The sequence below is a fragment of the Streptopelia decaocto genome (assembly GCF_964273445.1).
Source record: "Streptopelia decaocto genome assembly, chromosome: 1".
NCBI classification, from domain to species: Eukaryota; Metazoa; Chordata; class Aves; order Columbiformes; family Columbidae; genus Streptopelia; species Streptopelia decaocto.
The window spans coordinates 116,470,706-116,498,002 of record NC_138663.1 but is presented as its reverse complement, the minus strand read 5'-3'; the positions used below and the strand labels follow the sequence as shown (position 1 = coordinate 116,498,002).

The 27,297-nt window shown below is 38.4% G+C and overlaps 1 protein-coding gene across 1 annotated transcript in view; it reads left to right on the top strand.

Annotated features, from left to right (window-relative positions):
• Positions 1-27,297, top strand: part of PDXK (pyridoxal kinase) — a 49,784-nt gene that overhangs the window by 7,934 nt on the left and 14,553 nt on the right. Inside the window, exons 2-5 of the mRNA XM_082043709.1 lie at positions 14,092-14,146; positions 21,682-21,786; positions 25,199-25,282; positions 27,157-27,203. Coding sequence (XP_081899835.1) covers positions 14,092-14,146; positions 21,682-21,786; positions 25,199-25,282; positions 27,157-27,203 — 291 coding nt within the window. The remainder of the gene's footprint in view (positions 1-14,091; positions 14,147-21,681; positions 21,787-25,198; positions 25,283-27,156; positions 27,204-27,297) is intronic.

The window sequence follows — 27,297 nt, the reverse complement described above, 5'->3', positions numbered from 1 at the left end:
GTTCATAGCTCCTGTACGTGGTAATTCTGTCCCCATCTTCTGGAAGAGGAAAGAAAAAAATGCTATAAGAGAAAAAATGTTGACCAAATTCTCAAAATTTGATACTGCTTTTGCAGGATTATATGATGGAATTTATGGTGATGTATTTAGTAAAGTTTGGCCTAAATCTAATGAATTAAAATAATATATGTATTTCTTATAAGTCTGTGTATCTTCCTGTATTTTACAGCATTTGTTTTGGGTGATGACTACTGCTGAACAAGTTTAGGCTGAAGGAAAACACCTCTTCTATGTGTCCAGCTCTTTACTGTGGTTACTCTCACTCTTCTGGCAGAATACAGCCCCTGTGTCATAGGGGTGGGCACCATGTTACCTGTGGAAACCATCAGACACTCTGAGCAGCTAAGAGAAACAGAAACAAAAAAATATTTAAAAATGTTTAAAACTGAGGCCAGCAGGAGTAGTATTTCCTGCAGCACATTATTTGTTTTTGCTGTTTGTGGACCAGCACAAGCTACAACCTGTGTCCCAGATTATTCCTTTTGTAGTCAAATATTGCTGGTAGCTTTGTATTAAGGATGGTTGTTTCTGTTCTGACTGTAGTTATTGGAAGTAACATTGTGCCTCTGCTCATTCATACAATAACCAAACAAATATATGGCAATTTAGTGTTCAAATTTGAGAGATTTTATATTGTCACCTACCCTCTAGGGCAGGGGTGTCAAACTCATTTTCACCGAGGGCCACTTGAGCCTCGCGGTTGCCTTCAAAGGGCCGAATGTAATTTTAGGACTGTATAAATGTAGGAGTAGTTACATTGACAGAGTCCTACAATTACATTCGGCCCTTTGAAGGCAACCGCGAGGCTCAAGTGGCCCTCGGTGAAAATGAGTTTGACACCCCTGCCCTAGGGTATAGTTTCATGATCTGCTGGCTTCAGTAGCAAAGCAAGCTTGAGAATGTCTTGCTCTTTTCTTGCCACCACCAGCTGGTTCTTCCACCTGCAATACTTTGCTGTTCACTTCTACTCTTCAAGGAAATTAATTTTGTGAGGCCATGTGGTAAACTGCTCTGAGAAGCAATCCAGATTATAAATAATTCGACAAAGGGAAAAGAAGAAAATCTTTATCTTGTGAGTCAATTTCCTGACCCAGTTCCCTACCAGCCCCACAGGCAGCTCTTTTGGCATAGCTGAGGTGCCAGATCAGGAGCAAGCCCCAGGCTCCTGCACCTGGCATCTGCTGAAAGAAACATTCCTCAAAATACACTCTTATCTAAGACATCTTCTTTCTCTGAAGGAATTGGTGAGACATTTAACTGTTCTCTAGAAGCCTCATGCTTTCCCTGTGGTGGCCTTGGTGTAATCTTTGCATAACATGGCACATCTTTCAGAGTTGCTTCCTGTCCACTTTTACAAGTGTTAAAGAAGTTTATTTTCCCTAGGTTTCCTGTAGCAGAGACTCAGGCATGGATTCCAGAAGGTCTTCTTAAATTAATGTATTTGCAAGGTACAGCATAGAGCAGCTTCAGCTGGGTGCCTCCTGTAGAGGGACCCTCAGCAAAAAAACCTTGGACAATTACACCCTCAAATTCCAAGTCACTTCAGGCCAATTGCAAAATTAGAGTGTTTCCTTGTTCTTCATTGGATCTCTTCATTTTCATCAAGCGAGCTGCCAGTTAATGTTCTGACCTACAGTTGCTATTTTGCACCTGCAGCTGGAGAAAGTAAATTCTTGGTTATTCTTCTGTTACATGCTGTTCTTTTCCTTTACTTATATCCAGGGATGCAGCTCCCCTTATTTTCTAGCTTGAAGACTCTGAGGCATTTTTTACTCAATGAAGCAGAAAGTTCAAAGGTTCACAGCTTGTAGAAGTTGTGCTAAGCAAACTTACTTATGCTAAGCGAATTCTACGTAAGCAGTTTCTAACCAAGTTCTCTAAGAAGCAGTATACCAAATAATTCAATAAGCTAAGGCAGTCTGTTCCCTAACACAAGCATATGTTATGTTGCATTTTAAGGAGGGTGGGATCCATTCATAGTCTACCTAAGAAGGCCAAATAAAGCATATGTGCTGGATAAAACAAATATCTTTCTGTAGGATAACTCCACTGTAGATGTACATAATGTGCTTGCCATGCTGTGCTAATGGACTGACAGAGAGCTAGCTATCTAAAATATGAACAGCAGGATTAAAAATAAAATAAAAATCAGAGGAAAAGAATGTGTTGTGGGATTCCTCCCCTCCCCCAATTTCATTCACTAAAATAAAAAATAGATTAAGTCCATGCCTGTTGGACCTATTGCTGCTGTGTATGTCTGCTTCTCCTAATCAGTGTTTGCGAATGTCCTTGTGTAGCACTGTGCATGATGCCAGTTGGCAGGAGTTTGCAGTGACAAGTATGGTGTTTTTGTCAAATTACACCCAAGTGTAGAAGCAGCATGAAGATGATTAATCTGAAATTTGCAGCAAAACTGCAGATTTTTTAATTCTTCAAAAGAATATGTGAACCACAGCTTCTCCATCTGAAATTAGAAGTTATTATCTGAGGTCACTCTTACCTAACAGCAAGGAGAATCTCAGGATGAGGGTGAAAATGTATTTCTTGGGTGGAAGGAGGTCAGGAACACACAGTACCACCTCATTTTCTTTTTCTTTTTCTTTTTTTTTTTTTCCTTAGTAGGAAGAATGAAGAGGAAAACAGAAGCTGTTACTTCCTTGTCTTTCATTACCTTACCCCTTACAAATCAGTGCCTTGCAGATCCATCACTTGATCCCAACCCAGATGGAAGGAGTGACCTTCTGCCCATAGGAAGGTTAATAGAGTAGCTTTCCCACAAATCTTTGGACTCTGCAGTCTGGTTGATGCTGAACTGAACTGGTGTAATACATGAAGTAATGGCAATGAGCATGTGCGTCTTGGAGGTACAAGAGACTGTTCGTTTGAGTAGCCTGTCGAAAAATGCTGGTGATGTAGAACAAGGAATTTCTTAGTGGTGAACAAAATGGCTTAGGGGGAATTTTGATAAAGGCATGTATTTTGTGTCATCTTAGTATCCTGCACTGAATAGTTAGCAATGCATACCAATCAGTCTGTCAGGGTGGGAAGTAAAACTGAGTGACATGGTGGTATTTGCTCTGAAGCATTCCTCTCTATCCAGGGCTTATTTGGAGGAGAATCCTTAAGGCACCATTATCCTCATCTTGAATTTGGCCTGATTGTGTTTTAGATATGTACTTATATTGTGAGCCTTTTCAGAAAAATCAAGAAACAAACTATTTGAAGATAAATTCATTGCAGTCTCAGGCTGTTCTAGTCTTTTCTGTTCAGATGGTCACAATGTTACAGCTAGATCAGCCCATCTGCAAGTTCTCAGCAAGTACCAATTTTGCCAGAGCACTTTGACAAAAAATGCAGTCTGCTCTGGCAGGAAAGAGAGGCATTTGTTTTCTGCTCCGTCTCTAGTATGTCCTCTGTGGTGTCCAGTGCTAGTCAGCTTGTAAATCCTGAAAACTGGTATGTAGTTCATCAGAGGTGAAAAGGGAGTGTCAGTCAAGAAACTGGAATCAGTTACCTGAGGTGGTCATCTTGTCTTGTTTTTGCTGATGTGGGCCTAGTTGTAGTTGGGCCTGAGGACTTGTGGCCATAGAGCAACAATGAAGCATCAAATAAATGTGGCTGCAGCATATATAATATATCCCAATCTCCTCCAAACCTAGCTGCTTCTCATGTATATTTTTTGTAACATGAAAACCAAGAAGGGAAGAAAACAGTTTAAGAGATGCATGGAATATGACTTGAGAGTACAGGAAGTTGAGGTGAAAGGTAGGTTCAGATAGGGAAAGGCATAGTGGTTTTGTTTGGTTTTTTGTTTGTTTGTTTTGTGGGGTTTTTTTGTTGTTTGTTTGTTTTTTTCAGTTTTTGGGTTCATTTTGGTGTCTTTTTGTGGTTTTTTTGTGTGTTTTTTTGTTTGTTTGTTGTTTTTGGGGGTTTTTTTGGGTTTTGGTTTTTTTGTGTGTGTGTTTTGGTTTTTTTTGTGTGTGTGTGTGTGTGGGTTTTGTTTTGTTTTGTTTTGTTTCGTTTTTACCTTTGCCACTGGTGAAAAAGCTTCCCCCCCCCGGTCCAGGTCATCTGCCTAATTTTTTTATTGTTTGTTTTCTAATTGTCTGTTTGTAAACTCAGAGTTTGGTATCTGACTCCAGATGAATGAATCACCAACATCTCCAGCATCCCTGTTCCTGGGCTTTTTTGTTTGCTCTTGTATTTTTATCCTGGCACAATATCTCCAATATCTTAGTGGTTTTTCTTTGCAGTGCCTTGTCAAATGCTGCCCTAAAATACAGCCATATTATATGTACAGAGTTCTCATTATCTACTTGGTATGGTTTATTAAAAGCTCAGAAAGAGAAAAAAGAGATTGGGTTAGTCAATAGCAGTTTCAGTTTATCAACCTACGCCAGCAATTACGCCTGCTTCACTAATTGCCAGGACATGCCTTTTCTTTTTGCCAGGTTCCTTTTCTCAAACTTAATTTGTGTTCTATTTTCGACATCCAGTACAATGTTGGTTTTTTTTTTTTGATTCAGTATCAAATGGAAGAAGATGCAGTTATGTGAAAGAGCTGGCCCACAGTGAGAGGTGCAAGCTGCAACTGGGAAATCCTTTCTCTTTCTTCCCCTTCAAATTAATTTGATTATAGAAATTCAGCCTTTTCAGATGTTTCTGTTCCATGTCCAGAAGAATACAGTGAAGCAATGATGTTCACTGGAACTACTGTGATTGTTGCTGTGTGAGACAAAGTTCCAAGCTGTAGTACATAAATAGTAGCACATACGTGCAAATGACTTACACTACGTATTCATTGTAGTACATTTCATGGCCCTATACACAGACTTTCTTATTTTAAAGTATCATTGCCATTACTTAGCAAAAAAAGCCCCAAAACTCAATTGCCTTGTTTGAGTGGGTAATTTTAACCGTGGCATTTGAGTTAATTCTGTTAATGACTTTCAATTAAGCTCAGTTTTAATACATGTAAAAAAATTGCAAGGGATGGAATGGTTTTGGTTTATGTGATATGGTGATTTTTATAGACAAATACAGGTATTACTGACTAATTCAGTTTGTGGATTATATACATGTTCTGCTGAAAGTCAGCAGTTTGGGGAATTAACACGATTTCTCCAAAATTGTGTCTGTTTAAATCTCTGTACCCTTCTTTGGTTGTGTATGTTTTTAGTCTATAAAACTCTGTCCTTTGATTGATGCATCTGTCAGTGTTACATTGCTACAGAAGTAATTTTCCTGTTGATGCAGGACCTACAATATGTGTGTCCTGTTAATAACAATGCAACCACCTGTCATCTAAATTTGGATGAGGAGGGAGATACTCTGGAAGAAAATATGATCATATAGTGGGGCTCTTCAGGCTTTTGATTCGTTTTGTGTGTCTGTCATATATGCTCAGATAGAGGCCCTCTGAGGTTAGTCAACGTGGCTTGTGCAGTCCTAAGCAGGGGAACTGTTTTGCTTTCAGTACATACATCGTTGTTCTGGTGAGCTACTGGTTAATACTTTTGAGATTATTTCCCCTTGTATGGGGCACCGGATATACTGTGTCAGTATACCTGTCTGCTTTTAGCTTCGTTTTTTGGGCCAGATTCATTTATTCAAGTACTTTATGCCAGCTTACCTTGTTGTTGAATTCCCTTTTGTAAATCATGTTTCTGGAGGCAGAGAAGTAAGACTGTAATTAGGCAATTATTAAGTATGTTAACTAAAATTCATAGTCACAGGGAAGATGTTTGCATTGGGATAAACTTCACATGTTCTTAAGCTTAATAAAAAAATTGTGTATGTTTAATACATACACACAAAATAAAAATAGAGATGTAGAATTCGCTCTTGAATATTCATTTCTGTTTTTTGAAATGCTGTTGTGTACTTTAAGTGATATAAATCAAAGCACTTCCCCATTACTTGGAAAGCTTGACTGGCTTTTGAAACTGAGGACTTTTATTTCCTTTCTGTAGAGCCCATGGGCTTGTCATGTGCTTCCATTAACTTTTGAAAATTAAACAGTACATTTTGGTTTGAGTATTGGAAGGCTTCCATAAAAAGCCATTAATTTGTGGAGAAAAAGAAAAGGGCTTTGAGTTTGTTGTTGCAGCAGCAGGTGGCATGGTCTGTGTTCCGAAAAACAAAGTACAAGGCCGCACATATTATACAATACTGTAGAGACCATGGCAGCACACAGAGTACATATAATGCATTATAGTGGATTCTGCAGAGCATAAATTCCGTAAGCTGTTCTTTGGCAGCTGGGGATGGACCAGTGTCTTGTCCCTAGCGGTATTCTTACTGTGTGTGTGAACGGCTGGTTGGTTCACTTGTCTAGTCTGTGTTGACTTTCTTCTCACCAGTCTTAATATTTACTGCTACTTTGCTCTATTCATCAGTCTGTTCCCATCTGTTGGCACAAAGGACAGGACATACCTGGCTTGGATGGTTCATCATTTGAACATTAATTGAAATAGAGTCATCCTTTTTCCACAAACTTTAATTATAAAGTGAGTATCTTGGTACAAAACAGGGGATTTGAAGTGCAAGGAAGTTTAGTGTTGCAATACAATGGTGCATTTATTTTTGGGAGAACAAGGTTCATGAAAGTCAAATCCGTCTTTCGAAAGTGTGAGCCTGAAAGGTTCTTTTCTCCCAGTTAGCAGAATCTTCTTTCTTCTTAGCCAGTGCCATTTTCTTGTCAAACTGTGTTGCCTTGTGATAAACTTAGATTTTTAGAGATGTGAACAAATTACATTGTGAGATTTTCACCTGTGGTGCATTTGTAGCTGAGATCTGAATGTCAGACTCTAATTATGCATACAATAAATCAGTTACCTTGTGTTCCCAACAAAATAATTTGTATGAGCAACTGGCTGAGCTTGATTTGCAACTTAAACCTCTGCTATTTTCCCTGGACTTGTAGTTTACAAACCATTTGGTTTGTGGGCTCACTTGGGGAAATTGGTTTTGATGTGTTCTGGTATGGTAAAGGTAACATTTTCCAAAATTAAGAACTGTGAAGGAACTGGAGAGATTCGATGGAGGTCCCAGCTTTGTTCCATGAAATACAGATAGCAACCTGTGAACATGTATCAGGGGACGTAAATACTATGGAAGAAACGTGCAGTTTACAAAGTTTGATTTTATACAATCTTTTTATTTTCTTCCTCATGCTCCTAGTTTTTCTCCTTACTCTGTCTTTCATTCATTGTTCCAGATTTTTTCTCTGATTTGAGCTGTTGTACTGCTTTGTGGTTTTAGTTTCAAACCTTAAAATGAAGCCACCAGAAGCATAAACCTGGTGTCCAAAGAGAGAAGTATGTACTGACCATGTTGCAGAATAGGGAGGTATTTTTAATTGAATTTTATTCTTGCAGAATTAGGTCTAAATTAAGTACAAACTCAAACATTCTAGTTAAATTGGTCCACTGATCATTTAATAGCAAAGGACGTATTATCTTTACTGACAAAGCTGGCATAGTTAATAGTGTAAACATACCATACCTCTGTATTTTATTCTTATAACCAGAACTCTAGGTTGGGTAGCAGGTGATGATATTTTGTGTAATTTTACACATGGAGTTCTACAATGTGTAAAGCTGAGCTTTTTTGTGTAGCAGTATCATTGAATGACAGAGTGACCCAGGCTGGAAGGGACCTGGGGATGTCCCCAGTCCAGTGCTTGCTCAAAGCTGGGTCAGCACTAAGTTCAGACCAGGTTGCTCAGGGCTTTGGCCTCTTGGGTCTTGAAAACCTCCAAGGACAGTGATTCCACAGGATGTCTCTCAGCCCTCTCTAAACCTCTTTCTCTAAATATATACATATAATGCATTGGAAATTGTTTGGTTGATTTGTTTCTAATGTTTAGTAGCCAGGAAAGCAATAAAATGTAGTTCAGTTCAGAAGTTTACATAATAAAAGTGACAGTTTTTCTTGCACATTTAGATTTAAGATACTTATATCTTAAAAACAAGCAAACAAACAAAACCCAATAACAACAAAAACCCAGGCTGAACACAAGCAAGGAAAAAGGAAAACTTACTGAGTACTGTAAAGTGTGTGATACTTTTGAAAACTTACTTTTTTCCATGCAGAAGCATAGTAAAGGTGCAATACAAATTTCAAACAGAAGCAGTTCACTAACAGCTTTTCACATTTCTCTAAGCATTTCTCAGAGTAAATAGAATTATTAAATGAGAATTTATATTAATATTTACTCTGAGGCAGTGCTAATCTTTGAAGATAACTGTTTTCAGTCTCAAGTGGTGTTAACAGTCAAATAACAAGTAAGTTTAGAAGGTAAAAATGAGTACTTTTATTTGTCTCCAGTCCATTGGTACATAATGTAGATTCTACAAATATAAACATAATGCTTAGCAATCATTAAAACTGAATTTGAGATGTTGCATTTGCTTCAAAATCTTCCTGTTAATTCCTCTGTTGCTACACTCACAATTTGCCATAATGTGGAACAGTTTTATTTCTGTTGTTTTTCAATCTGCCTTCCTTTACATAACAGGCACAACTTAGGCTGACCTCTTGAAGGAAATGTATGTTTGTAATCTTGCATTTCTGACAACCTTTGGTACTAGTTCTTTGTGATGAAGCAATAACATGTTTCAGTATATGTATGATTGAAATGTTTTCTGCAAGGGAGAGAGACTGTACATTTTAAACAAAGCTCTGATTCATGCATTAGCACAGTAGCAAAGTCCAAAAGGTTGCATTTTTACAGATGAACCAGAACTAAGATCTAGCTATATATATATAACTTATAGAACCCAAGACATTTTCTGTCTGTCTGGACGTTTAGGTTGTTTTACTAGTAAAACAACTGGTATCATTTGTAAAATTTGAATCCTGAAGGAGATCTATTTTTTGGCGTTTTATTTGTGGCTTGATCTAAGTTTAAATTACTTCTGTGCTTTTAGAAAAAATAGGCTGTTGGCCAAGTTTCTCAAAAACAGCCAACACTTTTAAAGGTTGTATCTTTCTTGTGTGTAGATTTTTCCCTTGAGCACTTACTAGTTCTAAGATGTGCATTCTAATAGTGCTGTAGACAAGGTACCTGCAGGGGTGAGACACCTTCTCTTTGCAAGGCTGAGACTGCACTTTCTGGACTGGGCGAAGATCTGGAGGATATTTGTCACTTTCCTTCAGTTATTTGTGAGGAAGAACTGAGCCCAGTTTGATCTCGTGCATAATGTTAGAGTATATGTTTCATGCTAGATGTTTATTCAAATGCATTCTGCTCTAGTGTGTGTATTTTGATTTAATCTTCCAAATATTTTTCTGAAATGTGTCGTTCAGATCTGCTAGCCATACCTTCCAAATACAAAACTCCTCCGTTTTTGATATTTGTGATGTATTTTTAGAAATGTAAGAGTTTTACCTCCTTTGCTTGAAGATACTTAAATATGTTGGAATAGCCTGTTTTCCTCTGAGACTTCAATCACATTAAATGTCACTATATGATGTGATATAGGCAACCTTAGTTTGGGTCTTAAGAACATTGTTTGACACGTGCATAGTCTGGAGGCTGAGAGATTTAGGGTGAGCTCAGTTATCTTTTTCCTTTGAAGAGTGCTTATCGTCCTTACCCAAACTGGCTACGGGTTTAGATTTGCCCAGAATTTGCAGTTTTGTGGGCAAATATATAGAATGACAGCAACGGAAGAGCGTAGAAACCAGGAATTATTCTCAGCTGGAGGGCCTGTAAAAGACCAGATCACCCAAAGCAGGGGATAATGGTGACGTAGATGATGTGTGTCTGTGGCAGCTGGAGGCCTGGACACTTGCAGCAGAGTATCTGCCATAATCTATATTTCCAAAACCAGAGGCAGGAGTGTCACCACAAGATCGTTTCTATAGGGAACAGGGGACATTACACAGGTATAGGCTATTTACAAGCTGGTATAGGGAAGCAATGAATGAAGCATTATTGTGCATTTCGTATTAAGGTCGGTCCTCATACTAATCAAGTAGGATTTGAAGGTGTTAATTCTGCCATAGGCAAAATCCAAGTGGAGTGAGTTCCTTCAGTTTACTTACACAGAGGTGCAAGAAACACATACATGTATACACACAGAACAATGATAGTTTCAACACCTAAAGTTGGGTCATTTTGCAAACATAGCAGACTGATATGCAAATAAATTCTGGCAGCAAATGGAGAGTGGTGCAGCAGTGGGTGTAAGGTGAAGCTATCAATATCTAAATAAAGGCATTTGTGCCACAGGTAGACCTGGGAAATATGCTGCTTTATATTTTGAGTAGTGTAGGGACACATGCAGACTTTGGTACGCCATGATAAACCATTACGAGCTTGAATTTGTTCCCTGTTGACTGAATGCTACCAAATGATTGTATAGATCTCACTTTATTTACAATTTCAAGTGCACTCTTTAATGAATTACAGCATTTTCATTGCTCACAAAATAAAAAAGTGTTAAAGTGATAATTTAACTGGCATATAGATATGTACTTACTTCAGAAACTTGGGGAGGTTTGTTTTTCTATGTAGAAAAAATGTCAGTAACCAGAATGGATTGAATCAATGAATTAAAATAAGTTATTTAAAATGTGTTTCATATCAACAGGCAAGAAACATGAAAAAATAGTTGAGTTTAGTCCTGGTTTGAATTTGTGCTTTCTAGTCATTTTACAAAGGAAAAGTTTGTCATTTTCCAAAAGAAAGGTTGATTCTTACTGGGTTATGATGTTGGAAAAATTATGCATGATTTTGGGTGATACTTGGTACTTTTGTGTGCAAATATGAGAAGATTTTTTTTTTTTATGATTGATTGAGTATTTTTGCTCTGACTTCAGTTTTCTAGATCTGTATATACAAAAATCATATATTTCTAATTAGGTAGTTAACTTTGAGATTTATGTAACCTCTGGTTTGGGTAGAAATTGTTAATTCAATTTAAAGGAATGTAAAATCGTTGCTTTTAGTTAGGTCTGCCCAGGAAATTAAAATATGAGTATATATTCAGAAGATTTAACAAGACATCTTTTGAAGACAGCTGCCTTTGTAAGCAGGGAATGTATTCATCATTCAGTGAATGAGAAACTGTTTCTGATACATGTGATGCTTTAGATATGCAAGGATGATAGTTACTAGTACTGTTTTTAATTGTTGTTTGAGGGAGGAAGCTAACATTTCCTTATCCACTGTAAATGATTGGGTTGTTAAAATGAACTATGCAAACCAAAATTAAGACACAGGTTTCTGTGTACTGGTAGAAGAGATGATTGCTGTCAAAAGCTGCTTTTACCACTTCAGTATACCCTGGTTTCAGATTGTCTTCTGATCAAATTCCATGAGACTTTTCAGTGCAATTTGCCTTGTTAGCTAACACATACTGGCTTAATATGGCTTCAACATTCTTTTTTATTATTTTAATATTTTATTCTAAGGCTTAGACCTCAACATCTGTTGCTCTCATTCCAAAAATAGTACTCATTAGGGGGTTTAGTTGTACTTTGGTTTTTAAATGACACTTTATGTCTTTTAATTACACTCTCTGTTTGATAAGAACATTTGTAAAAAGAAATTCCTTGAAGTAGCAGCTGTGGCTTATTTTGAGGGTTGAATCAGAACCAGAGAATTGTGAACCTGCTTTAGCAGGTGGGTTGGAGCAGATGATCTCCAGAAGTCCCTTCCAACCGCAACCATTCTGTGATTCTGTGTAATTAGGTGTGTTAGACTACAGTCATGTACATTTATTTGAAACAAAACTTCAGGAATAATTAGAAACTGTGACAGAATTGACTAACACCATTAAATGATTGTTAGGGAGATGTTTGAAGCCTTTTTAGCCTCTTCTGCACTGGTGAGAAAGCTCCTTTGCTGAATTTGAGCTGTCTGTGACTTTGACTGTTCAGAAGCATTTCCTTTAACTCTCTTTTTACAAAGTAGACAGCGAAGCTGTTGGAGACAGCTACGTATCAGGTTAGAGCTGGCCTCCCTTGCATTTCCCTTTCTGCTGGTTGAAGCAGATAAACTGGCCAAAACAAATCCAAAATCCCTAATCCTACAGAAAAGCTTGTTGAGAAATCAAATGATAGCTAGTGCTGGTAGAGGCAATAAAGGACTGCTATTTCTGGTAACTATCAGCTGGTACAGTGCTTATCCATATGATAAAACAGCCCTCCCTACAAGCAGTTGTGCATGCTCTTCTTCCCTACGGCACTAAGTGTAAACCTGATGAGCTAGTAAATCATAGTAAGTGTGTTCTGTTATGTCAACGGTTTAATAGTTGGAGATGTGATCTAAACATTGCATAGAAATGGATTAATTCACAATTGGTGCCAAGATGTTTGAAGGAAATTAGAACTTCTTAGGTCTGTTCATTGCAGAGAGGGGAGTTGAACATGGGATTACAGTCTCATTAGAAGTAACATTCTCATTTATTTCTTTGAACAGCACATGCATATATCAAGGTTAATGTCATAACAGTATGGCCATGTTCATGTATGGCCCTTTCATCCCTCGGTCTTTAAAATAAAATTCACCAAGGTGAAATAAGAAACTGGGGTGAAAGTAGGCACTGAGGTTAATTTTAACTTGATCACGCTGAGCCAACACACCAGTCTGTGTATCATTAACGTAAGATTACTTTGCTTTCTGTTTGGAATGAACAGAAACCTTTATTATACAGTGAAAGAAGAGACTTGTTCTGTGAAGACTTGTGTGGACTCTGAGCTGTGAGATGACAGAAATGTAGTGCCTGCTGGCAGAAGGAACCACCCATTGCAGCATGTACACCTATCTTGGAATGGCCCAGGGTTTGAAATAGGAGCCTTTACCACTTCTTGGCTTTTTTTGTGTAAGAGAAGGTCCGTGCGCAGGGAAAACCTCATGTCTGGCACCATACACCCGTAGATTTTTAATGTATGTGGATGGGTTGCCTTTGTGATAAAAAGGGAGAGTCATGCATCTCAGTGAAAAACGTGACTGGCAAAAGCTTCATTTGTTCACTCCCGCCTCCCCAGCAAATTGCCTGAAAGTGGATCATAAACAGCAATGCATCATTACTGTTATCCCCCAGTATGACTCACTGAGCCATATATAGCAGCTCTTCTTTTGAGGAGAATTCTTACTCAGAGCCATGTAGGATGTGGAAACAAATATTAAATGTCAGACTGTTATGTCACTGTTGCATTAGAATTTCTTTCGTGGCAGATAAAAATGTCTAAAAATGTCTTGAACAGCAAAGCCTGTCTGTATTAAGCAGGTACTGTCAGGTTAAAAATCCTCATTATCTTTCTCGTGATTCAGTGCTCTTATTTTCATAGTATTTGTTTCCTTTTGGGCAACAAGAATGTGTTTGTTGGTTGCACTAGCAAATTCTTGGGTATTTCAATATTTGGATTGCTGGTAGTGCAAGGTAGCAGGTAGCTTTTGGAGCATGCTTTAGGCTTTTTTTTTACTTTGTGTTTTTAAGAGCTCTCTCCCTTTAATTGCCTAATCATGCCCCAAATTAGTTCTCTGGGATTTCTTTCTGTTCTCTTCTAGCTGTAAAGAAACTGGTTGTGACATCCAAGTATGGCTTGTAATGTTGATACCTTTTAAGATTCTTCTGTCCTCCTTTAAAAAAGATTGGCTTTCTGGAATGCTAACAGCATCCTCTCTCCATATTTTTTATTAATTTAGTACCTTGAAATTTAGACTGCTTTTCTTGCCAAGAAAGACTAGCCAAGGCTTTCTTCAGGGTTTCAGTCATCGCTGGTGGACCAGCCTCTCTGTCCTTATCCCCAGATGAGCTCCAGCCTGAGTATCCAGAGCTCTGTTTTTCTGGTGCTGTTGCCAGTGTGACTTTTGTTCTGTGTCCACTGCTGCAGTGAAGTACTGTGTTGTTTGTTTATGTTGTATGTTTATTGACTCAGCTTTGACTTTGAAACAGCACTCAAGATTTTAAAATATGCACAGGGAAATAAGAATCCTTTCTTGTGTTTTGTGGTGTTCATAACATGTTAGTAAAGCTGTGTTTGTAAAATAAATATTCCTGTGTTTTGTTACAGGTTTTGGGATTTGAAGTCGATACGGTGAACTCCGTCCAGTTTTCAAACCACACAGGTAAATTTTACATGTGTCTTCAGATACCACTCCACAGTCACTCAGCTCTACTGAAGGTGTGGCTCGCCTCATCACATGACAGTGGAAAGAACATCGGTCTTAGGTTTTCACACACATGTTCAGGATATAGGACAGAAATGTAATTTTTAGGTTTTGATCGAAGTCTGTATTTGGCATTAGGGCATGGTGTGATGTGGTAATGTCCTGTTCTGCTACTTCAGAGTGTGACTTTCTTTTGTTAGGCAGTAATCTAATTAACTTAGTGAAATAACACAAATACAGCCATCTATGCAGGCAGACCTGTGAACGGGAGGACTCTTCAGTACTCTTTTCTGTTCATTATGGCTCTATGACACTCATAATCCTATTACCAACCCAAACATCAAAATACTGAGCTAGACACAATGTTTCCTGTTTTTATGTGCCCACTCAGCTGGCTAGCAAGCATCCTAAAAGTAAATTCTAGAGGGAGAAAGAGGATGGGGTCTTAATACATTTGGGTGTTTTTTCCACTTGGGTTATAAGCCTGAACATGAAGCACTCACATAATACTTTCAGACTTTCTAACACGCACAGTGAAAGAGGGCTTTAGTTTTCAAAAGAACGTTGAAATTTATTTTATCAATACTTTTCACCCATAAAGGAGCTCCAAGTGACATGCTATTTTTGGATCAATAGAGACACATCTATTGCCTTGGTGGTGGCAGGTTGTTTGAGGGGCGATCTACTCTAGATAAAGAAATACTAAGGATGTCTTAAAAAATAATCCAATAACAAATTCTGGCTTTTACATCGTGAAAAAGAGCAAAAGTTGTTTCTAACAAAGGAAAAAAAAAGAAGTTGAGATACTTCCCTAATGTCTCACAAGTACAGCCCCATTAACAAACTGCTAAATTTTTGGAACAGACAGCAGAGGAGGAAGCCTCTGTCTTCTCTTACTATATTGAGCTCCATGCAGCTTTCAAAAAGGTTGTAAGCTGTTCCTATCATGGAAGGAATTCAGTGGCACCCTGGGAAGAAGAAATGAAAGTTTCAAAGGTAGCCAGAAAGCCATCTCTGCTTGTTGGGGAAAGGCACAAAAGAGATAATAATTAAACAAACGTTGAGGATCTTTCCTGGCTCAGATAAAAAGCTGCTTATTCTGCTTGTATCCTTTGGCACAGTACAATGGTTCTCTCATGTTTTCAAGAGATACTTAAATGTACATTCTGTTTCTTTTAATGTAGTTGGTTTTGGAGTTTGGGATTTTTTTGTTTTGTTTTTGATAGCTGGGTAAACCTGTTGTAATCTTCCAGAAATGAAGCAATTTTTTCACATGAAATAACTCAGCGCTCAATAGATGAGCACCTGTCATTTGTTGGCTTTCAGTTTCAAGATCAAATCAGCATCATAGGGCTTTAAAAGAGCTTAAAAAAGGTTTTATTGTATGATAAACTAAATGTGTCTGAAAGTAGGTAAATTACATTACCAATAGGATGACCAGGTTCTTAAAACAAAACAAACAAATCTTCCTTCTTTCTAATAGTATCACAGCTGGAGGAAGGTTACCAGTGCTTCATTTGTGGTTTGGCAGACAATGAAGACAGTAGAAAGAACAAAAATTTGTGATTCCCTCTGCCTGTCCCCTACCACCCCACCCCCCAAGGCCTAAATAAATATCCCCAAAATATCTCAAAGATTGCAAGTCTTTAAAATATTTGGAACTTTTATCTCCCCATGTTTAGGAGTCACATTATTTTTTTTTCTTTCCTGTAATCTTGATTGTCTTAGTAAATGTGTTAACAAATCCCAAAGATTGGTGCACAACCTCATGACTTTGGGAAGCAAAGCTTTCAGAAAAAAAATCACAATACGCCATTTGGTAGTTGCCAAGTGTGAGTAAAAGGAGATTATATTTAGCAGTATTGGTCATTTGGCTGAAAGAGGAGGGAATGGAAAAAAAAAGGAAGGACACATTCTCTTTTATGGCAGGTCTAGTTTTCTAACAGTGTAGTTTTTCCATGAAATCCTTTATACCCTTTCTTAAATTTAAGAAGAAATTATAAGCTTGGTGACTTTGCACCTAATTTTTGAGAGAGGTACATAGGAACATGTGGTGTCCTCATACAAAGACTCTTCCAAGCTTGAACGTTTACGTGTGCCTGCATACGGACTTGCACTAGTACCTGCAAACCCCTGCATGTGCCCTTTGTGCCGCTGCAGGGATTAGTGGACAGAAACTGCCTCACTAGGCCGTGGCTTGTGTCTGGAGCAGTGCCGCAGTACACAGGAATCCTGTGCTGGATGAACTGGCAAAGATATATTGATTTTCCTAGAAGAACAAGATCTTATGAGAACCCTTTCTGTGGTCATCATTCAAGCTGAAGGGCAAATTTTTGCTTCAAAATCTGTGAATTCCAGTTTCTAAAACAAGGTGACCTACCAGAGGAGACACAGATGAAAAAGTGTGTGAGGCTTTGGTCATGATTTTTTTCTTTCCCCATCTCAGTCTTTAAGCCTGGTCTTGTCAGCAACAGATAAAACGCAGAGAGAATTTATGACTAACAGGCTTTCTTTGATGAATCATTATTGCGCTTTTTTGCCCTATTTTTAAATTAGTAAGATACCACAAGCCCATTTCTGCTGACTCCTGCTCAGAAAATTCAGCTTTCTTTAGTCTCCGATAATCTCAAGATTCAGAAAATGTGCTTTAAATCAGTCCCTCTGGGAGAACAGTTTGTCATGTTGCTTCATGAGGAACTTCATTATTAGAGTGACTCATCCTTGAATGGCATCGTGCTTCATGTATAAATAAAAGAAGCTGTCATGCAACCTACAAAGATTCTGTGATTTTATTCAATTTTACTGTGCTGTTTGCAGAAGCATCTCATTGTCTGATGTTCAAAAATAAAAATCTGGATTTTTTAATTGTTGTATAGTTAATTTTTTTTTTTAGAGTACATGTTTAATTCTTCAGTGGTTTGCATTTTTGGTTTTAATTGGCAGGTTAATGGTAAGCATATAACGTGCTTACTTTGCCATCCAAATCCTACCTTTGAAACTGCTTCAGAACAAATAGCCTGCTGGGTTGTTTTTTTGTCTGTTTCTTTTTGTTTTTAAGCAAAGCACTTTTGGCTTCCACTTAGTGGATGTCTAGTGGGTGGTTGGGTTGGCTGGTAGGTCTAGTACATGAGTAATTATAATTATGTCTTGTTGATGTGATTCTTTGCAGTCTACCGCCCATATGCAGTCATTCACACCTGTGCAGTGCACGACAAAAAGAAAGTATCTCCACTTGTGCCTGACACTGGTAGTATTTTACTCCCACACTGACCAGCTGTGAAAAATCCAATGGAGTGTTTGGTACTGCATTTCTGGTTTTGTTCAAGGCCACCTGGTAGCTGAAGATTAAGTCGTGTTTGGACCAGGTTGTCTGCCGGAGTTTGCATGTGAGTTTTGTGACACAGCTGGGAACAGATTACCTTCACATCGTGTTCATTAAGCACTACCTCTTTCTTCCTTTTCCCATGTCGAATATTTGTTTATGGAAGCTACATGGAATAGTTTTGCAGGGAGCACCACAGGAGCAACTCAAACCTCAGAACAGAATGTTCTGGGTTGGAAAACAAATAAATCTTTTATGCCTTGCTGTACTTAAATAAAAGCTTTTTTATTGTTTTTGCTTGTTTGTTTTGTTTTGGTGCCTCTTGTTTGCTTTGTAATTTTTTAAATTTTTTCTTCTTGTATTCCTGGGACATTTTTATCTTTTTTTTCCCCTTGTTTTTGGAAGTAACTAAGAGGCTTATAAATATATTCCAAAGGAGAAAAAAAATGTACCAGTGGAGGAAAGCAGGAAAGAAAAGTATGTAAATTCATCTTGGATGCAGTATTAGCTGCCTCTTTTGATTATGGTTTTGGTTTTTGTTGTTTGTTTGTTTTTTTTGTACATATGAACCAAGGCATTTCCTCGGAGACTAATGAATACCTTCATCATTTCAGAGGGATGAGTGACAAGAAGCATCATATCTTGCTTGTTTTTCGTTCCCTTACCTGCTTAAAAGCAAATATGTAACATTTAATTGCAATAGAAGACCATAACACAGATATGCAGGAGGAGTATAAAGCTGTTTAAGTGTTTATGTTCATCTGTGTGTTCAAAATTATTAGTAATCTGGGAGACTAATGTAGTCATTCTGAGCCAAGTGCAATTCTGGAGAACTGTATCACGTTTTGCAGCGCTGTCTCTGGTCTCTCAGTTCCAGCATGGAGGGGAATTGTTTGATGGTTTTGTAACCAAAGCAAGGAAGACTCAGCTGTCTTCCTCTGTGAAAGATACAAGGTCTCACTTTAATATCCAAGATAAAGATCTCACCTTAATATCCAAGATAAAAGTGTAATCACTTGATCCAGCTGCTCTGCCTAACCAGCTCTGTAGTCTCCAGATAGGATTCATTCGTTTCGCCAAAGTACAAACTTGAAACTCATTCTTTAGTTGTCTTGGCTGTGGTTCTGGTACAATGTGTGCAAACAGCCAGGTGCTGTGAGACTGTGAACTGCTGTATTGTTGAGCGCCACAGTGGAAATACTACTGCAGAGTAGGAGTTAATAGTAAGTGGACAATTAAACAGAAAGTTTTAAGTTTTCTGTTGCTGTTTTTTGGATATTCATCTTCAGTGGTGCAGGCATAGAAATAACATTTATAGGAAGCTGATTTTATTTTAGGTCTTGCAGGGCAACTCTGGGCCTTCAAATGTGCTCATTGCCAGCTGAGTTTCCATATCTAGCCTTGTCATCCTAACTCCAACCACTCTTATGCTTTTCCCTAAGTCCAATTTACCTCGTGTGTTTAAGCTTGCTGTTGGCATTCCCTGCTAACTAGTTTTGGGTTCAGGGCTAGGCAGGTGTTTTTTTGACCACACAGTGTATCTGTCTGAATTTTTGCTGAACCTTACCCCTGTGCCTTTCCAGCCAGTTCCTCTCCCTCTTTCTGGGACCACGAGGTATCCATCCTTCAGGTAATGAAATCCTTTTTGAATATGTGTAACCAGCTTTTTCTTCTGTCTACCTACAGAAGCTGCTTTTTGGTTGTATATTCCACTAGGAGAGTAGGATAAATTCAGGGTCATGGAATTTGCCCCTTGTTCATCATGTTACATGAAGCTGCCCTGGGGAAGAGGCTTAGCGTGGTTTCCATCTTGCTGACAGTTTTGATTTATTTGTTTTTTCTTACTGGAACACAATTCAGCTCCTAGTGAAATCACGGTTCCCTGCAGATCTGGTGAAGGCATTGGCCTTTTTTGTTTGTTTGTTTTTTGTTTTTTGTTTTTTGTTTTTTGTTTTTGTTTGCATAGCTGGGGCTTCCCAAGGGCTTTTTGTTCTCCTGAAATTTGGTTTGTATTGCACATGTTACCAGGTGGTAAAAAGGATCCTCTAGATACCCTTGGAAGTCATTGCTACAGAGTTCGGTCAATGTTCTTGCCCCACGTGGGTAACTTAACAGTTCCTGACCTAAGCTGGGTGCTACCTAACATTTTGTTTCTGTATATATTTCCCTCCTTTGGTGGAGGATCAGTGTGACATGGACCCTGTGCATTGACTGTTTAAGACAGCTTGACATAGGAAGACAAACTTTCAGTTAAATAGTAAATATGCAGGGTCCCTGTGCAGGAATGGTTTCCAAGCCTATCTAGATTGTCTGGACAATCTATTGTAGCTATTTTTATGTCTGTGTGTAAGATGAATGATTGCTCTTTTGCTGCCTGACCTTGATTTTGGGTGATGCTGCACTCAGTTTCATTGATGGGCACGATGGAATGAAAAGGACTGTGGTGTGTCCCTGTACAGACTGGCTTTGCTGTGCTAATAGAAGTGGAGGTTTGCGGAAGAGGAGAGGGGGCAGACTGTTTTTCTTTGAAGCTGCAGATGTGACAGACCAAACAGCTGCATGTGTGTTAAATAAGCCAAATATTTTACTCACTTGTAGTCAAGGGTTCCTCATATACTTGGGGCTAGACACATAACCTAGGTGTTAGGTGTTGCCATTTTGAATATCATTGTATTCTGGAGTGGAACTACAGCCATAACATATGGGAATCCCTCACTTTGTCCATTTCTTCACAAAGGCTTTCTAAAAAGTGTTTGCTTGGAGGGGATCGTCATGGCTGATGTGAGTCAGTCTCCCAGCCAGCTGGCAGCAAGTCACGTTTCAGAGGCTGGGCCTTTGTGAGCTGAGGAGAGCAAAATGATCCATCTGCTCACCCTACTGTGGGTGTATTTGCATTCATAAGAAGGAAAACTGAAAAATGTGCTTATTCCAGGCTCTGGGCTCCTTTTGGCACTTACTCTAATAACACAGTTTAGAGTGATAATCAAAGCCAACAGTTTTTATCACAGAATTTTTCTAACTCCAACAGCAGAAATTAAAACAAACAAAATACCGTTGTCTTCACACGGGGGCGGTGTGGAAGAAGATACCTCATTTAACGTATCACTTTTCCTAATTCCAGTTAATAAAAAACCAAGCTTTTTAACAAACTCTGAATTCATGGTGGTTGGAAAAGTTAAATTGTGTGTCCTTCATCTAGTATCCTGGAGGAAGCCCCATTCTTATATACAAGGGAGTGATGGCTGCCATCTATATGGGCAGGCTTTCATGAAAAGGTACGACATGCATTTACATTTCTCAAAAAAAGTTTAGAATCTGTCAAGGAACAAAATCCCCTCCCACATTCCCCCCCATGAAATTGGCTGCCATGGAGCTTGCTCCATTGTTTGCTGAAATCAGTTCAGCTTCTCCAAAATAACTTCACCTTCCGTCGGCTTCTCAGCCAAGAACATTGGCTTATAATTCTTAGAGATGAGTGAAGCATAAGAGTGTATGGATATTATTTGTCTGTTTATAGTGTCTTTCTGAAACTCACTTGCCTCCTGTGGGATCCTCATCATTAAAATTGTGGTATGCTTGGAAGAAAGTCTGTCAGATGACATTGTAAGTTTAAAACATAAATGACAGTGTTCTGCTGTGGTCACTCTATTCATTACATACAAGTCCCAGTGAATGCTGTGTCTGATGGGTGCAGTGGTGCTGCCTGTCTGCATCCAGACAGATCCACAAGCCTGGTTAAGCTTGTCATCTAGTTGTCAATCTTTTTTCTTTTTCTTAGTAGTATAAAATTTAAAGAAAGGTTATACTGATGCCTTTCCCCAGTGGAGTCTAAAACATGTTTGTCCCCCTCCACACAGGAGAAGGATAGTTATATAGGCTCCATGGGAAAACTTGGAAGAGCTTGTGTGTGCTCTGCTCCATTTGCTGATAAATGAACAGTCTCAAACTCCAGTGTAGTCACTGAAGTTCCTTTGGGAAACAGAGATGCTAAGAAAAAGTGGAGCACTTAACTGTTTTGCTGACAGCAGTTTTAATTCAGCAATAGCATCTTACAGAAGAGGAGATGGAAATGCTTTCTGGTGCTAATATCTGATCCCTCCAAGTGTATAACCAATGTGATCCTCAATAGAACATCTATCTCTTGAAAAACTATCTGGTGTTTACTTTGCAGGTTATGCCCACTGGAAGGGTCAGGTGTTAAATTCAGATGAACTTCATGAACTGTATGACGGACTTAAGCTGAACAGTGTCAACCAGTATGATTACGTACTCACAGGTAAGAAGAGCTTCTTCCTTGGTAGTTCCCATAAGATGTAAACAAAAGTAAAGAAATATAAACCATATCCCTCCTTATTCCAAACCAAGCAATTACATTTTACCTCCTTTGATTCCTCCTGCAATTTCATCTGTACATTATAGTCTCAATTGTTTATGCTATTTAGTTTGAAACAACAACTGTTCTCCAGCCTGAAAGTTGCAATTAAGTGCATAAATTGATCCCCTTGTGTAGTTTACAGAGTTGTACAGGCCAGTCACGTACAGGCTTAGTTAATGTTTTGGGAACGCCTCTGCTGAAAAAAAGGATGAGGAATGTCAGAGTATTCTTTTAAAATTTATTATGAAGACTTAAGTTTAATCCTTTCTCCTAAATTTGCAGTACTGTCATGCAGTGTTACTGTAGCGTGATTTTATACATAATTGTCTATCCTTGTTTTTCCTACTTGATCTTTAAGAGGTAGTGCTTTGGATACAGAGTTAAGTATAAGCAGGTTGGATTTGGGGTTTGACTCTGTCATCTCTCTTGATTTTTCACTCTTGTTACTGTGTAGGTCCTCTGAGCGGATACGGTTCTGCAGGACATAATAATTGTGCAGTGTTTTCCTTTGCTTGCCACTAGGTGCAAAGTGTTTATAAATATAGGCAAAGAGAGATGCTTTTAGAATGTTTTATAGAAAAGAGAGGGTCTGTGTGCAGTTTTTATTAAAAACTGCTTCTTATCCAATTTCTGCTTCTCAAATATACATTACTGATTGGGTTTCACCGCAGCAAGAGCTATGCATCTGGTTTAGATTACAGTATCAAATTTTCATAGCAGTGAACAGTCACTTTTAAAGGTAAACAGAAAATACATCACTAGGTTCGATTGATTTTGTGGCTTCCACATGTAGGAAAGTGCTTTATACACAAGGAAAACTAGAAACTTTAAGTGTATGGATTGTAACCCTAAAGTAATCATTCTGGCTTGATGGTATGGCATGTCTGAAGAATCATTTTTCTTTCGTCTTCAGGGAATATCTCTGAAGTGAAGGACAGTAAACAGAAAATAGAATGAACTGAGGTTAAGAAATTCATTTCAGCATAAGTGGGTTCTTTGTGACTGAGAAATAGACAAACACCTTTTCTTTCCTTGAAAGAAGTCACATAGATGACAATTCTGGGAAAAGTGCGCTGTATTGTAGGAGTTTTCAGGAGGTGTTAGTATACTGGGCCCCTCAGTTCACGAAGGACAGGGAACTGCTGGAGAGAGTCCAGCGCAGGGCAACAAAGATGATTAAGGGAGTGGAGCATCTCCCTTATGAGGGAAGGCTGAGGGAGCTGGGGCTCTTTAGCCTGGAGAAGAGGAGACTGAGGGGTGACCTTGTTAATGTTTACAAGTATATAAAGGGTGAGTGTCACAAGGATGGAGCCAGGCTTTTCTCAGTGACAACCAATGGTAGGACAAGGGTTCAAACTGGAGCACAAGGAGTTCCACTTAAATTTGAGAAGACACTTCTTCTCAGTGAGGGTGACAGAGCACTGGAACAGGCTGCCCAGGGGGGTTGTGGAGTCTCCTACTCTGGAGACATTCAAAACCCACCTGGACACATTCCTGTGTAACCTCATCTAGGTGTTCCTGCTCCGGCAGGGGGATTGGACTGGATGATCTTTTGAGGTCCTTTCCAATCCCTAACATTCTGTGATTCTTTTAGCTGAAATGTTCCTTTTTTACTTTACTTTCAACACTTCAAAGAGACACCAACTCCTTCCCTGCTGCTATCTTGTACTGGCAAAACAGATGTAAGAGATTAAAAATGGTAGAAGAAAAAACAGAAATCTTTGGCAAAAATAAATTTTGGAGGAAAAAAGGGATATTCATTAATATGGTTTTTAAAATATAATTTGTGGGTAGATGGGTTAGCATGTTCCTGTTTGTTGAAAAATCTTGTTCAGTGTAGCCATTTCAGTAGGGACAAAAAGAAAGCAGAGGTGAAAATGACACTAATTTCTTCAGATCTAATAACACACTGTGGTTTAGTGTTCATTTGTGTTGTGGCTGAACTTAAAATTCAGCTTTTTTCGTTCAGGGACAAAAGGTGGATTTTTGTCTTCAAACAAGAACAGCCATTCACTTGTAGTGTACAACTGTACTTTGTACCTCCACTAACCTGGATATGATTATTCATACACTGAAATTAATTTGTCAGCAGATGGCATTTCACTGTGGTTGTATGTCTGGCTGTAGTTATCTTGGCTGAGATGGAAATCATTCTACTTAGGCTGATTATACAAGATAACACTTCATTAACTTTTGTGAATTGGTTACTTGTAGATCTTAATATATTTGTTTCATTTGCAGTAAAACACTCAAGGTAAGAGATACACTGAACTGGAGTTTAACTTTTTTTTAAACACCTCTGTCAAAAATGTTAATCATACTCTGTATTTTTTTTTCAGCCAGTCTACCATCATAGGTAATTTGAAACAAAAATCTTTGCTTGGATATTTTGATTGATTATCAGCATTTCATAGATATAAGACAAAGCATTTCGGCCAAAAAATCTTGAAGCTTTTTCCATTTCTCTGCAATAACTAAGAATTGATCAATTTTATGAGTAAGAAAGAAAAATGGATTTTTAAATATTTTAGTAGAGTGGACATTTCTAAGCTGAAGGTTTGAAGAAGCCGTCTTGCTAAATTGATACTATTAAATGAACTAAAATCAGTGAAAAAAAAATTATTCGTTAATAAATGTTGTAAAGGAAGTTAAAACCTAAAATAAATACATAAATAAAGAAGCATCTATAAAGTAAATAAATTAATGCTTAAATAAGAATGTTGTGGTGCAAGCATTGTGATTAGGACCTTGAGATATAATAAAACCTACTTCCCAATTATTTCACCGCTAAGCCTAAAAATAGGAATTTTATTGGTCTATTGGCCATTGCTCTGAAATATTTAAGATTAATTCTCCGTTGGATTAATGTGTTGGACCATGTCAGCACCAACATTAATAATAATAAAAACCCTGCTTCAAACCAGAGTATGAGAAAAGTGTATGGAATTTAAAATATTTCTTATTTACTACATGGTAAATAGTACTGATTCGTACTGCTGGTTTGAAGAAAACGAATGTTTTTTTCCTTTCAGCCTGACCTTTTTGCATATATGTTCAAGCATTTTAGCGTTACAGGAGCCCTTCATATATAACAAACTTAGTAAACAGATTTTTAAAGTTGTGTTTGTAGTTGTGCAAGCACTGTCTGAATTTTGTATTCCACCTATAATTCCTGAACTAAACACTAAAACGCCTTTGTTCTAAAAATACATTGTTCCACAGAATGAGAAATATGCAGCATTTCTGTCCAAAATTTAATAAAAAAAAAAGTGTTCATGAAAATAGGCTTCAAAAGTGTCTTTTTTTCACACAGGATATACAAGAGACACATCATTTCTTGCAATGGTGGTGGATATTGTCCAGGAGCTGAAGCAACAGAATTCTAACCTGGTGTATGGTAAGGATGTGTATTGTAATCCTTTGTGCATCATCATTGTGGATGTCCATCATTTGCATGTTTTAGAATGAAAACGCTGGTCTGATGTTACCTGGCATTTCACAGCCATCTTGTGCTCTGATTTGGCTGGGACCAGCTGTGGCTCCAGTGAAATTTTGGTTTAGCATTGCCTGAGTGTTGAGGGAGTTGCTTTTTTTATCTTTCTGATTTTATGCCTTTTGGTATGTTTCTTGCACTGTGCTGTCCAAAGGAGAATGTGCCTTGAGGACTGATTGCATCAAAGAAAGGCTTGGAAAATCCCAGCTGGCTGCTGCTGGTGGGAGTTGAGTGGCGCAGGCTGGAGGTGCTGGTAGCTGAACCCTCTCCTTGATTTCCAAGTCAGTCAGAAGCAGGATGGGCTCTCAGGTGTTGCCCTGCCATGATTTCATGTTACATGCCAGAAGAAGTGTCTTATTGTGCCTTATAAGCTTCATAATTTAGCTTAAACTCCAAGGCTTTTTTAACTCTGGTGCCCTCTGCTAAGATTACCTGGGAGCCCTCAAAGGGCAAAAGACTCTAGCAACTGCCGTCATTATAACATGTCATGTCAGGCTTAAACCTGTGAGAAAAGATTCTCCTCTATGCTTCCTGACTCTGAGTGTTTCAGGACTTTTGAACATAAACAGCACAGGCTTGAATTGAGCAAAACATTTAGAGTGACAAGGCACAGTCAATGGGGATCTGGTGGGATAAAAAACTGTGATTGATGGTCTGAGCCTGTCATCTTCAGGTTCAGTAAACTGTGTGGTCAGGAAACATCTAGAATGGTTTGCAGGGTTGGCAAAGTGACTTAAAAATAACAAAGCACAGTTCTCACTTAGAAAAATGTAGGAGAGATACCTTCACGAGCTCCCGTTTTGTTGCTTTTTAGCCGTTACTAGCACTGTTGCATTGTCAGATTCTCCAGAGCCTGGTACTAGTAAGTGAAAGCTAAAAACTCTGTTGGAGTATAAGCAGAAAGAAACATCTAGCTGTATAGAACAGGAAGGAAGTGGTCAGATGGAACACAGCTAGGCTTCTAAGATCCTTTATATTTAACAAGTAGATAATAATGTAAGAAAAAAACTTAAAATTTAAAAGAAATTACCCCTGTTTTACCTATATAAACTTCCTTAAATACTGATTTAGCATTGCTTTGATACCTTTGGATATTTCTTTTTTATCTTGCTAAAAGCTCTTTTAATGCAATGAACAATGTTCCTTTTTAAAGTACAAGGCTAAGCTGTTTCCTCACTTTGAAGCTGGAGGCACTTGGAATATGTTGCTAGTACTGCTGGTGATTCAGAACCTGTGCCAAATGTGTGTTAATATTATTACACCAAGTATGAGTTTATGTAGTTTGCTGTGGATTTTCCTTTTTTATGTGTACACACAGCATTTTGGGGTGTACATTTGGCATGTGTCTTTTTACACTAAACTAAAAATAGGACTCTGTTAGCTTCTCACATGTCTCTTCTCCATCTTGCTACTATTCCAGAGGTTTGGGTTGGGGAGTGAAGGGAAGGGCTCTCTGCATTCTCAGTAACAAAAGCCCCTTTACTCCCAGCAGTCAGTCCCTCTCATCCTCATCACCTTTAGACATAACATGGAAGCAGGTAGGAGAGGGTGACTACAACTTTCTGACAGTTGTTTAAGACGTGAGGCTTACTCTTTCAGAATTGGCAGCTGCCAGTTACAAATTTCAGGTTGAGCGTGCTGCAAGAGCTCTGAGAGTATATAAGCTATCGGGTGCTCAGTGCTGTTACACAGTCACTACTGTTACCTAAACCTTTCCCCTCCCACCAGGGTCTCTGTAACTGTACCCCATTTCTAAAGCTAGATTTGTTCTGTTACAGTATGCGATCCAGTGATGGGTGACAAATGGAATGGAGAAGGCTCTATGGTTAGTACTATTTGGTTGGATTCTCTGTATAGTGAATATTTGCTATATAAAGATAAATTAACTAAGCTACTTTACGTAAGTGTGGCTTTGGATC